At 35.9% G+C, this 13478-nt stretch overlaps 1 protein-coding gene across 3 annotated transcripts in view; it reads right to left on the bottom strand.

The window, feature by feature from the left end:
- ST8SIA4 (ST8 alpha-N-acetyl-neuraminide alpha-2,8-sialyltransferase 4) overlaps positions 1-13478 on the bottom strand; it is a 61268-nt gene that overhangs the window by 37197 nt on the left and 10593 nt on the right. For 2 of the 3 annotated variants that reach the window (XM_068666515.1, XM_068666516.1), the window contains one exon: positions 8776-9033. In XM_068666515.1, coding sequence (XP_068522616.1) covers positions 8776-9033 — 258 coding nt within the window. Of the gene's footprint in view, positions 1-8775; positions 9034-9989; positions 10119-13478 lie in introns of those variants that run through there. The other variant, XM_068666517.1, reaches the window with a different exon arrangement.

The raw sequence follows: 13478 nt of genomic DNA, 5'->3' as shown, positions 1-13478 counted from the left end.
GTTGTGAAAACATTAACATGTGAACCTTTAATCTAGAGTTCTCAAAAGTTTTGTGTTGCATAAAATCTAAAAATAATCAGACAGAAAACTTAAAATCAACCCATGAAATTCAATGAATTACTGTGGCTCTTCTAAGGATGGACTGTTCAACATAGGATTCTTGCCCAGCAGGATTTTTTTTCAGCACAGTCAGTTACATGCAGGTGACAACATCTATTACTTACAAACATGAGACAGAGCTTAACATTGCAAAGCTCTCTCTTTGTTCAACTTTGAGAAGAACCTATGCTCAAATATAATCTTGTTTAAAAAGCTGTGCATTATATTTATAGTGTGCACAAATAACATAGGCCATATGTTTCTAATATGATTATTTCTTTGGACAGCTCTTTTCTTATCTGTCAACAGAATTAGTGCCTAAATCTTTTTTTTTTTTTTTTTTTTTTTTTCAGTTTAAAAGCATGTGCAGTTTTAAAGCAGTGTTTCACCGTAAATTGAACCAGAGCCTAAAAAAAATATCAAACACAAGGTCTACCTGCAATGCATGTCATTACTGTTTCAACAGTAGTATGTTTAATATTAACTACTGTATTTTAGAAAGGTTTACAGCATCTATCTAGCAGCATAAATTCTTAACATGCTGTATATTCAGATTTTTCAGGTAGAAAATAAAAGAAAGCAAATAGCAAATATAACAATGGGGTTGTTTAAAAACTTTTTTTTTTTTTCCAATCTTATGCACCATATTTTTCAAGCTCAGTGTCTCACATTGAATACCTGATTACAGTATTAATCAGGTATTAAGACATTTTAAAAATATAAAAGTAAGACATTTTCTATTCCAAATACTAATCACCTCTTAGCATATAATCTTTCAAAAATTCAAGTATACAAATACGTATTTGTAGTAGTACTGAAGTTTGAAATGATGTGGTAATAAAGTACATGTGAACTTTGTAAGGCTTTGTTTGCAAAGAAGTAACTAGCTGCTGTTACCCTGCCAGTGCTGACATTGTTAATTCAGCAGAACACAAATACAAGATAAGCTTTACAGTACTTTCTAGCTGTGTTAAGAAAATAAACACTACCATATCAGTTGTAGTTGACCAAGAAATAAGAGCATTAGTTTCATTAAGCCACTCCTAATTTTCTTAGAGTTTACTTCCTTCAATGAATAATTCTAGTGCTCATTAAATTAGAAGCATCAGAATTCAATATTTACTTCATATTTATCTACAGAGTTGGAAAATATTAGTTCCAGTAATTCTTCAGTAGGGAGTAAACAGAACTGTTACGTCAGACGTGTTTCCATATGTATTCAAGGGTTTGCGTAACTTTAACACTCACCCTAAACTACTAGTACCAGATTATACATATTTACAGATGAGTGCTAGAAAATTTCATAGAAAGGAATGTTTCAGTGCTAATAACACTGGCTATTGTGTATTTGCTTGTACACCTGAGTATATGTTGATAGCTTTTGTTACCTGTTTCTGAGCTTTGATCTCTAATATACCTTTATGCTATACTATAGCTTCATACAATTGTGGCAATTTTTATTTAAATTGCTAGTAGATATCAATAATCTCACATTGCCAATTCCCAGGACACTTTCATTAAAAAAAAAAAAAAATAATCCTATACATGGACACACATAAACATATACTTATTTTCTATTAAGTAAGTAAAGAAGTTTATTAACTCAGCAGCTCTGAAACTGGCAATGTAATACCCTACCCTGTTTATATTCTTTAATTCCAGCTCATTTGTGGTAAGGTACAAAACACCAAGTATATTCACAAGAGTGATGAGTAGGTGAGGGGGGCTTTGCAGCACAGTTTTGCCATTAAGTGCCTGGGAATTTGTACAGAATAAATAAAACCTTTTTTTTTTTTTAATTATTTTTATTAGTATTAAGTTGTCATTGCTATACCAAATCCAGCAGGAAGTATAGAAGACTGTCATTTACTGAGCTTCCGCTTTTCACATGCTGGGTTATTGACACTTTGAAACTACAATACTGCTTGAAACTTGACCCCAAAACACAATTTTCTGCAATATTTCTGCATTATTTTCCATGACATACATACCCTTTCATTCTGAAAATACTTTGGCATTTCCAAAGTCTAAGCCAACCCAAGAAAGCAGACTACAGGTCACAACTAAGCAGAACAAACTTACTGCAAAGTTACTCATACTGAGATCATAGGAACATGTTGAAATTAATAGCCACACATAGCACTGAAGACCTGACTTGGGCAATTACAAAAATAGCTGTAAACATGAGCATTGAGCACATCCATCACATTATATGATGGCTTGTAGAACTCCTTCTCCTGAGCCCAAGCTATTGACTGTTTACACAGAAAACGATGAAATGCTACTTGCCCCAGCAAAAACAACTTTGCAAAATAATGATTTTCTTGAGTTGCTTTTCCTTTTTTACTGTTGTCACCATTTTGTTTTGTTTTCCCATAAAATTAATTGCAAGTGTATTCTTTAAAACTAACAGGCTATGGATAATATAATATATATACATAATATATATTATATACATATATAAGCATTTATATATATATAAACAGAAGCTCTAGCTACATCAATTTTACCTTGCACTAATACAATGACTAATTGCTTCCCTACTTCTTCTAAGCGCTCTTCTTCAGAAGTGTTCAGACATTGGTCTAATGAGACAAAACGAAAAGCTGAGAGAAGGATTTAGGACAAAACCTAAATGGGAAATGTTCATAATTATAGAATACAAGGGAATGGCACAAAACTGCACCAGGGCACATTCAGGCTGGAAATTAGGAAAAACTTCTTCACCATGAGATTGATCAAACACTGGAACAGGCTTCCTAGGGTGGTGGTTGATGTGCCAAGTCTGTCAGTGTTCAAGAGACATTTGGATAATGTATGAACATGTGTACATGCTCATACATGTGTATAAGTATATGCATGTGTATATGGGTTTATAGAAGTAATTTCTTATTGAATTACCCTTCTAAACTCAGATCCTTAAATCACCTCCTATATTACCTAATTAATAGTTAACTTCCTTAAAAAAAAAATAAAAAAAATGTTGTTCCAAAGTTGGAATGTTAAATGCTTATGCACACTGCTTGAGCCATCATTGTGCAACTGCAGCCCAGAAGGCCAACTGCATCTTGGACTGCATCAACAGAGGACTGAGGGCAGCAGGGGAGGGAGGTGATTGTCCCCCTCTGCTCTGCCACTGTGAGGCTCCACTTGGAGTGCTACATCCAGGTCTGGGGCCCCCAGAATTAGAAAGATGTGGATCTGTTAGAGTGGGTCCAGAGGAGGGCCACAGGGATGATCAGAGAGCTGGAGCACTTCTACTGTGAAGGCAAGCTGGAGTTGGGGTTGTTCATCCTGGAAAAGAGAAGGCTCTGGGGAGACCTTACAATGGCCTTCCAGAACCTAAAGGGGGCCTGCAGGAAAGCTGGGGAAGGAATCTTTGTGAGGGAGTGTAGTGATAAGACAAGGGGGATGGTTTTAAACTAAAAGAGGGTAGATTTAAATTTGAAGTCAAGAGGAAATTCTTCACTCAGAGCATGGTGAGGCACTAGAACAAGTTGCCCAAAGAACCTGTGGATGCCTCATCCCTGGAGGTGTTCAAGGCCAGGTTGAGATGGGGCTTTGAGCAACCTGGTCTGGTGGGAGGTGTCCCTGCCTATGGCAGGGGGTTGGAAGTGGATGATCTTTAAGGTCCCTTCCAACCCAAACCATTCTATGATTCTGTGATTACAGAATGTATCCAGTGTTGTGGTCTAACAGTAGGTAGCAACAGCTGTTATGGAGTCAAACACTTTGCTCTGTCAGCACATAAGAATACATCTCTGCATTGGTGTTCTGTCCCCACAACAGGCTTCCTGGTGCAGCATGGAAGTTACAGTAGGGTTAGCAGGGTTCTTCTGAGGTAGAGGCTACTCATGTCTATAGGAGGCCACTTAAAGCACTAAGAACATTTGAAGGCCATATTTGTTTAGCACTTTGATGCTAATGAAGGAAACTAGAGGGCAAAAAGGAGCTGACACATTTAAGAGCTGAAAACAGTCTAATGAGATAGTAATAACATTATTCAAGGAAGAGTCATGTTTTGAACTAAGTCTGTTTAACTGGCAACTTCTCTTTCAACAGATCTGCTTTCTCTGTCTTTGACTGCACTGGCACAATGGTAATGCTCCAAGAAAGGAACATTAAATAAATATTTGGATATAAAAGCTGTTACTTACATGTAATAACAACAGCAAAAATTTAGTTTCAAAATGTAACTAAATTAATACCCTCAATCTTATGCTTCTGACAAATTTTAGTTTTTTTTTCCTATAAATTTAAGGAACAACACAGAAAAAAGAAGGTACTGCCACTCTTCACTTAGATATTAAGATTAGCAGAGATGTAGAGAATTTTAAGCTATTCTCCTGAAATGAAAAAACACATCCCAGAGTAAAGTTAGCAGGTCAGTCCTTTTCTTCTTTTTCTCTCTTCCTTTTTCTTCTTGAACAGAGCTGCTAACTGTGGCTGCTCACATCACAATTGCTTGCTCACAAAAAGAAGACATCAGGAAGGAAGTGGGATGGGTTATCTTCCTCAGTGCACAGGATAAAACAACAAACATATTAAGAAGCAATTAAATACTAATATCTTCTTGTGGCTGTTCCTTGTCAAAACAGCTCTACAGCAGTCAAGCAACTTCAGTCCACATGTGTAAGATATTTCAGCTGTGTTCTCCACATAGGCTAACTAAAGTGAAAGGGACTTTTCCAGAAGGATTGTCATAAAACAAAAACACAAGATTCCACTACTTATTTACCCTTTTTTCTTTTTAACTAAAAAACAAAACAAAACAACAACAACAACAACAACAACAAAAAAACAACAAAAAACACCCTGTAACTATTTCATGTCTGCCTTTGCAAAGTTCCTGTCAAGAACACCAAATTAAAAAAAACAACACCAACAACAAAAAAAAAAAAAAGGAGGGAAAGGAAGTGGAGATGAAGAAAGGAGCAGGGAGAATATGTTTCCTCTGATCTTTGGCATCATTTGAATCAAAACCAAAAGCTGAACTGTATTTCTGAATTTATTATGGTACTTCTTGGCTGTTAGAAGTAATTCCAATAATAATTCCAATAATCTGAAAATTATTACTTGGCAATGTTTAGTATCATGGTTTTACCTCACATATCTAGAACAATTTTATTTTTCAGAAAGTTCTACTTAACTACTGCATTACAAAATGTGCCACTTACCATAACTAGCTCATCTGTTCTGTAATAGGTAACGCAGATGGCAGAGCCCTGGCTTGAGAGTTCCGGCATGAGAAAGTGGAGATGATGGGAGAGTAAATCTTATTTAAATCTCAGATAGAATGAGCACCATATATCTGAACCAACAGGTAAAGAAGAAGCTGCTGAAACAAGAAGCAGCTGAAAACAACACCATGTGAAAAACAGCTGCTGCAAAAGAACGGTGCCTTTCACACATTTTGTGTAGTCAGGTTAATTATCTTATATTTTAATTCTAATTTACTTTATGGAGTCAGATTTTAGAATGCTTCAGAGCTTTTTCTGGGTATAGTATCAACATCTATCTACATCAAAAAAAAAACAACAGTAAAAGGAAATAGTTATGAGAAACAGGAAAGTAGTTTATAGTCATCACTGTTTTTTTTATTTTTTTTTTTACAGCAAAGTCTGTTTCCTATTTTAACTTGATGGTTCACATTTTCTACTGTCAAAGCAAGCATGACTTTACTAAACTTGTGGAACTAATCCATTTTATCCTGTCAGAAGACGTCCCTAGACTCGATTTTTGATGCCATGAGAACAAAATAAAACCCTATGTGACCAAGTGACTAAAAAGAGGCCACTTTAAAGTCTTCAGTAAATACAGTAAATCTGCTTATGTTGACAAGATATTACCTCACTTGCAAAAATGACTTATTTATGCACTTTCAGAAATATCTAAAGAAGACTTGCATTGTGTTACTTGTAAATTTGTTGGATTGCAGGCATGCTTATTATTTGCCTCTAGTTTAGATGTCTAATTTTAAATCTTCTTATTGCAGTATTCTAATTATCTTGTGTCTCTGCTGGATCACTGTTCTTTTATAAGCATTGTTAAACAGAAAGTTGGAATGTCTCAAAGAACAATGGCCAGTTATTAGCAACTTTGGATGACTTTCAAGACACTAATTTAAGCCTGATAGCATCTGCCAGAATATTAGGTACTGACTACCTTCTTTACTCTTGGAAAAGAATATATTCTCTGTCTTGATTAGTTATAACTAACATCTTCATATCACCTTTATAGAAACATTAAAATTTAGGATACTGGGGTTTATTGTACCTTATTGCAACTACTTCTGGATGTCTACCATGTCCTTTTCAATATCACAGACCTTCAACATCAGCTTAATCATGAAATCAATGGGATTAATCATGTTGGATCTAGCATTAGAGCTCCTGCTCTAAGAAAAAACTCTCTCTCAAACACATGTACTTATGCTTCAGATTTTAATAGAGAAGAACATAAAATACTGTCAAAATCATCTGGACTATATTTTTAACCAAAATAGCACAGCATACTTTTGATCGCACTTAGGCATAATGTAGTCAGCATCATGAAGTTCTATATAAATGTTGTTTATCATTCTACACACCTGGCTGCACTGATGATTTTCTTTGTATGTACATTAACTGTTTTTCAGAACAATGTCAGGTAGTAAGTAGAATAAGTACATTTTAATCCTAGAAAAATTGGGTGAAAGCAAAAACAGTAACTGTGTGCCATGCTACAATTTAATACCAGAATCCTAAAAGCCAACGGTAAATGGTTATGAAGGGCACTGGTACTATTAGATCATTTGGTTTCATACGATACATACAACTTTTTTTCTGAACAGAAGAGGAATACGGGAAACTATAATTTTGAAGGATGCTTTGCCTTTCTCTTCAAGTTGGAATACAAATAAATTTCTTGCTCTTTACTTTGTACAGTTAAGTCATACATGTATACCATCCAAATATACATAAATAATTATATAGGTTGACCATGGCGAATTGGTGAACTTTGTGATGTTCAAAGTATTATTTGTAAATCCAAAACCTTATCTGTATTAGAACTGTCTACAGATTGCAGTATCAAAGATGTGCTATTATCCTCAAGACTAACTACTTCTTATACTGATTGCTTTACCTACTCACACACCAAATGCTTTATCTTTCAAGTCAAAAAGCGTGACCTGCAGCTGTAACTTTCTGATGTTCCTATTCAGTTTTATTATTCATACACAGATCTTACAGAATCTTACCTTTGCTTCATATGGTTTAAATTAATTAAAAGCTCCCAAGATATCACTACCTAGCTTCATGTCAAGTTAAACATGGGGAAGAAAATGCATCTAACTTCAATGAAATTTAACTCATGATTTAGGTAAAAGAACATGCTTGAATTGATACTTTCTGAATGGCATTCCTGAGTTTACCTTCTCAAAGAAATGTTCCTCTACAAAATTAAATGTATTAACTTCTCTGAAGTTCTGTTAAATGAATTACATTTAACTTATAAGAAAGTACAAAACCATGCCATAGGGTAAAAGATATTAAAAAATGTGGTATACATGTATATTTGTGGCTTCCATCTGCAATAATTATGCTAATTTGAAAGATCAGCTCTGGTACAAGCAAAAAAAAACATTAAAAAAATGAATGAGTAGCTTGTTATTGTTTCAGTTTGCTAGTATACTTTTCAAATCAAATACAACTTTCAAGTGTATAACCTATTTTGATTTAAGTGGTGAAAAACTGTAATTTTTCTTTTTGATATATATATCCATATCATATTTTGATATATATATATGATGAAAAATGGTGGTAAATATGTGTATATATGTATATATATGTATATACGTATATATATACACATGTATGTATATATTTACCACCATCTTTCTTTCACATGAGAAGAAGTGGTTGTTATCACAGATTACTTTTCTGTATTGTATTCTAACACTGCCCTTCCACCCTTCTCATAGCAAAGCAACGGAAACTTCTGCTCCAAAATCAAGGGGACCTATCTTTTGCTTAACCTCCTCTAACTGAAACCAGTTACTCCTATTCATTTCTTATTAACATGTGAAGTTGTGAAGTCCACTGGTATTGCACTGTGCAAACTTGAAAGATACATGAATAAAAAGTGAAGCATATCTACTATTTTTTCCCAAACTTACATTTCTAGAGCAATGTAAAAACACTTAACATGTGTGGCTTCCAGTTACCTTAATTGGCAGCCGTCTGGTCAGCATCAATACATCACACTGAAATTTTACCTAATGATGCATAGTGGTAACATAGTAATTTACTAAGCCATCTCAATTGGCTAAGAAATATATATATTTTTTTGATAGAGAACATTTTGCATTTATTTCACCATGGCTTCCATAAGAATGATTATTTTGTTTGTAATAAAAAAACAACAAGCAGCAAAAATAAGTAGCATGAATCTCTCTCCTCCAGCCACATGTGCCTGTTGTTTTACTGTCACTGTAAAAATAATCCTTCTGTAAAAAAAAAAATAGAGGAATATATTCAAATTTGGGGAATCCCATAGTGAAGGATACAGTTTCGCATTAATTGCTCAATACACATTTCAGGGATTATCTGAAAGTATCTCAAATTAATGCATTTCTCCCAGATTTTGCCCAAGAAGCAGAGCAGGTCGCATCATCAAAAGCCGAAGAAAACTCACCTTATAACAAAATCATGGCTATCAATCTCTTTTCCACACCCACTGTCCAGAAGGATGCCAGAATTTCCAACAACTGCACAGGTTTTAAAACGGCGATTCTTCATTGGAGAAACCTCAGGGAGAAGGCTGTGCAAATCCTGAGAAATGTTTAGGGTGCGACGTCTGTCAAGTACATAATGGATTACATCTCCTGGCTTGAAGCTGCTTTTGACCACTGAGACATCTCTTTCAGCATCCAAGAATCGAAGTATACTCTTCCTGGGTTGACAAAAAAAATGCACAGATAAGACACAGAATTCACTGCTAATCTAATAGTAACAAAGACTGTACAGAGCATATAACACAATGTAGAAGGTAGCATCAGACAGACTAAGGTCACACCTCATGTTCTAGAATGGAGTTAGAGAAAAGGTGTTCCAGGATTAAAATCTTGATTACAACATCACTTGTAAATACTGCAGTGAAAAATTTCGATCCCTCCATAGAGATGAAAGCACTTGGAGACCAAGGGAAGATGACTTTAAAAATTAGACAATATATACTATTTTAATGTTGTACAAAGCTTTGGAATATTCACCTATTTCCAAAAAGACTAGAGCAGTTTCTTTTCATAGAAACATGACAATTAAAAATATGATGTATTTATGAGTTTGGAAATAGATGTTTCACTGTACTCTCATGTCTCTCAAATCAGCTTGGTTCAGTAATGGTCCTGCTTTCTTATAATTCATTATTACACTATAAAGACACTGAGTTTATAACACACTGAGTTTATAACACACTGAGTTTAACATAAACTTAATACTAATTAACTGAAGTTCATCCAGAGTTATTCTAATTAACTTGAAATAAGAACCCCTACTGTCTTTACACTGATTTAAGCAAAATCTGCTTAAAAACATGCTGCAAATTAAACTACTGCAGCTCAAGGTCTATTCATGCTGTTACCTGAACTCATAGAAACACTTCTTGGGAACTCAATCATTGTTTTAAATCAGTTTAGCTCGATCCTCTAGCTTGCTTCTCTGCCATTAAATGTTTAAACTATTAACAGGGTTCAGACACACATGATCAAGATAACAGGGTTTAACAAGCTACCACAGATCAAGTGCACTATAATTAAGCATTTGTATAGTCCCAGTGCACAGCAAACAACAGGTGAAGTGTGCATACTTCAATGTCAGCTGAGAAAGTTAAATCATGGTAATTTGTACCTGCTTACGGGGTGGTAAAAGCTGAAGCACATTAAGTACACCAGTTCAAAAAGACTCTTTTAATGACTGCAGCTACTTACAGACTGATACCTGCACTGGCAGCCTCCTGCAGGCTGCAGTACATGTCTGTCCCTGGGATAAAATGCTGTGAAAGACCCCAGGCCAGAGCTGCAGGAGCCACTGTTAGCTCAGGATTGCAAATGAGCACAGCCTGATGCACCTGTACCCACCTCTTCTCTGCAAAGCATGAACGTTTGTGAGCAGGCATGAGAATCACACCTGATCTTAAGCACACACTTAAGTCCACTAAACATATGTAATAGACAGGTCATGTTGAACTCAGGCAGGGTATCACTATGTGTTAATACAAATAGCAATTTTTTTTCTCTGCAACACTTACATGACAAGAAAAAGAGCAGTAACTTTACACTTTCCACTCCTGTCAGCAGGTAAAATGGGATTTAGAATAGAAAATCTGTTAAGTAACACAATGCTATTTTTACGTAATCAATTTTTAGAGCAGAACTTCCTTAGAGCAGATCAAAACAGGAAGAGATAACTAGAGATGCCACTCCAGCAGTTGCAACACCCACTGAGAGACATAAAGGGGAAATAATCTCACGCAAAAAGGGATGAACTATAGGAACACACAATGCCCACCAGCCAGCTCTTGTGTCACTGCCTTGAGAGGGAAGAATAAGTCTAACCCTTGCAGTTCCACAAAGCACTCACTCTGGAATTGACCTTAAAAGCCATAAGGGAAATGAAACACGATAAAAATATATATTTTTAAGTGTTTCCTCTCACTTCCTACACGAGGACAAGGGAGAAAAAAAAAATGGCCTGAGCTATCTTTTACATCTGTCATGAATGAATCAGCATCAGAGCAAAGACAGCTTTCACTAAGGCATACTTGGAACTCAGAATAATGGAGAAGGGTGGAGAATATTAAAATCCCAAGTACCAAAAACTTTTAGCAAATGGTGTAAAAGGCCATGCAAAGTGTTCTGTAAAGCAAAGTAATGACCTCAATTCAGCCTGTAAGTTTAATGAAATTAAAATTCCCATGGGTTTGATAAGTTCATTTTGTGGGTACTCTGCAACAGACATAGAAATGGCTACAAAAAAAAAAAAAAAAAAAGTAATGACTTGCCTGATCTAAGAGTATTTTAAGTGATGAGAATTATTAATTACCACTCATTAAACAGGGATGCAGTTTCCAAAATGTCTAATGAATTTCTTTTTCAGTAAGATTTTGAGGTGAGCAAAAGTCACTGAATCTCAATATCATCTCCTATATTTTTAACCTGAAGTTGTCATTAGCACATTCAATTGAGTGCACAGATTTTACAGTGAACATAAGAAACAGTGTCAATAAGAGATTTGTAACAATGCTAGCATTAAAATTCGTAATTACCTGGCTGTATCCAAGTATCTTTTAATACTAGAAGAAATATGATTATAAATGCAGACGTCCATGTTATTGTTTTTAAGTTCCTCTGTGCTACTGACTCATCTGTACCATGGAGATAGCAGTACTTCCCGTTTTCATGTAAGTGTTGAGAAAAAAAAAAAAACAAACAAACTATGGGATATAACAAAACCTAAAAGTATGAAACATACATGGGTGTCTCAATCAGTCTTGATTATGGTTAATAATAAAAACATGTTTAAATATCTATTCTGTTCCAGGGCACAGAGCCCTGAAAATAGCGCAACAAGGTTATTCTGACTAAATGGATATAACAAAATAACTTAAAATAAGTGTTAATTCACATCCTGCTGCGTATAAAATTCAAAAGCAAGCTCAATTAGAGGAAGGAAAAAAACAGCATGATTTTTAGTGAACCTTGAAGAAAAAGTGTTAAATAAATGAAGCCTCTGCAACATTACGCTAGAATGTGTAAAAAAACCTGTTTTATCCAAGGTAGCCTTACAGTTTTATTTTGATGAATAAAACAATACCTGGGGCGTGGCCTGAGCCCTTTGTGGGCAGGTGAGGCAGATGTGGCTCATGCTGGATCCCAGCAGCTGTTTGCAAGATGTTTATGTGACTCACAGAAACATGGTGTCACAACCTGTGGTTGGCCTGGGATTTTTCTTTCATGACCAAAACCAGATGTTCGTAATATTTAAATACTGAATACAACTACTGGTTATCCAATAAAGTACATGTTAACAGCATTTTCTTGAAATAGCTTTCCAAACAATATAAAGTGTATTATTCTGGGTCAAAGTGGTGACATTATTCTACCTACGTGCATTTTTCTAGTTTGAGTTTGTATTCTTTGAACTACATGAGGCAACGGCTGCCTCACGCTCATTTGTCTCTGAACTGTGTGGTTAACAGAAAAAGAAAAAAAAGAAAAAGAATCACTGAAACATTTAGCTTCTAGGATTGCAAATAGATTTCCAAGCAGTCTTCAAGAGCAATGACATACAGCCTCTCAGTACAGGCCAGAGTAGGCCACAACTCCGTCTCCACTTTTCCTGAGAAAATCCTTACTTCTGTAAAAGGCAGTTCCGGAATGCCTTGATGCTGGAGTACCAGGGCTCATCTGGCCAGGAGCTCCAGCCATTTGGGAAAGCCTCTGACCAGCAATCTCAGCATCCAGGAAGCCAGGCTAGCTCACCACCCACCACATTATGGAAACAGAGAAGGACTGAACAACTACCCAGTCTACACCCTGCCCTGCTGAAGATATGAATTTATCAACATCAGGCAGGCCCATGTTTACCTAATATATTCCTAACAGCCTCTCCAGTGGTGGAGACTCAGCAAACATGGCACCTATTTCACAGCTTCCCTATCCTTATTGGAGCACAATATTCTTAGTGCTTCCTTGCAACAGCTGCAGCTGTTCTTTTTCCTTTCACTTTGTATGTGACAGATGATTATTCCGTACTATTGGCAACAGCCTTCATTTAACTGAGGCTAGGAAGCCACCCAACTTAAAAGACAAACAAACAAACAAACAAAAAACTTTTTGTTTTTTCAAGGACACGTATCTGTTCTAGGTCTTTGACCTTCTCATTGCTCTCCTGCAGACTCTCTCCAACTGATTTACTCAGGCCTTTTAAACAACTTGGTTTCCCAAAGGTTCTACTCTAACCCTTGCAAGTCCTGATGTTGTTTCACATTCTCCACATGGAGAGCAGAAAGCAGCTCTCAGCCATTGGTATCACCGAGAACTATGACCTAAGTAAAGAATACTTTTTTGCCAATGAAATGCTGCTTCCCTTGAACACATTTTCTTAGAACTCCCTTTCAGTTACGCTAAAGAGAATTACACATTCCTCCTTGGTCAGACCATAGTCAGGTGCACTCGCAGACCCCCTGTCACCTCAGGAGGCAAACAGGAGCTGGAGCAATCTACAGGGGCAGGCTGTGACTTTGTGTTATGTCCAAGTTCTTTCTTGTTTTGTTGTTTTTATTCAAGAACGCTAAAAATAATCCTGTCCCAAAGGAGTAGTGCTCTCCAACTCTCT

Source organism: Anas acuta, chromosome Z (assembly GCF_963932015.1).
Source record: "Anas acuta chromosome Z, bAnaAcu1.1, whole genome shotgun sequence".
NCBI lineage: Eukaryota > Metazoa > Chordata > Aves > Anseriformes > Anatidae > Anas > Anas acuta.
This window is presented reverse-complemented; position numbering and strand designations above follow the sequence as displayed.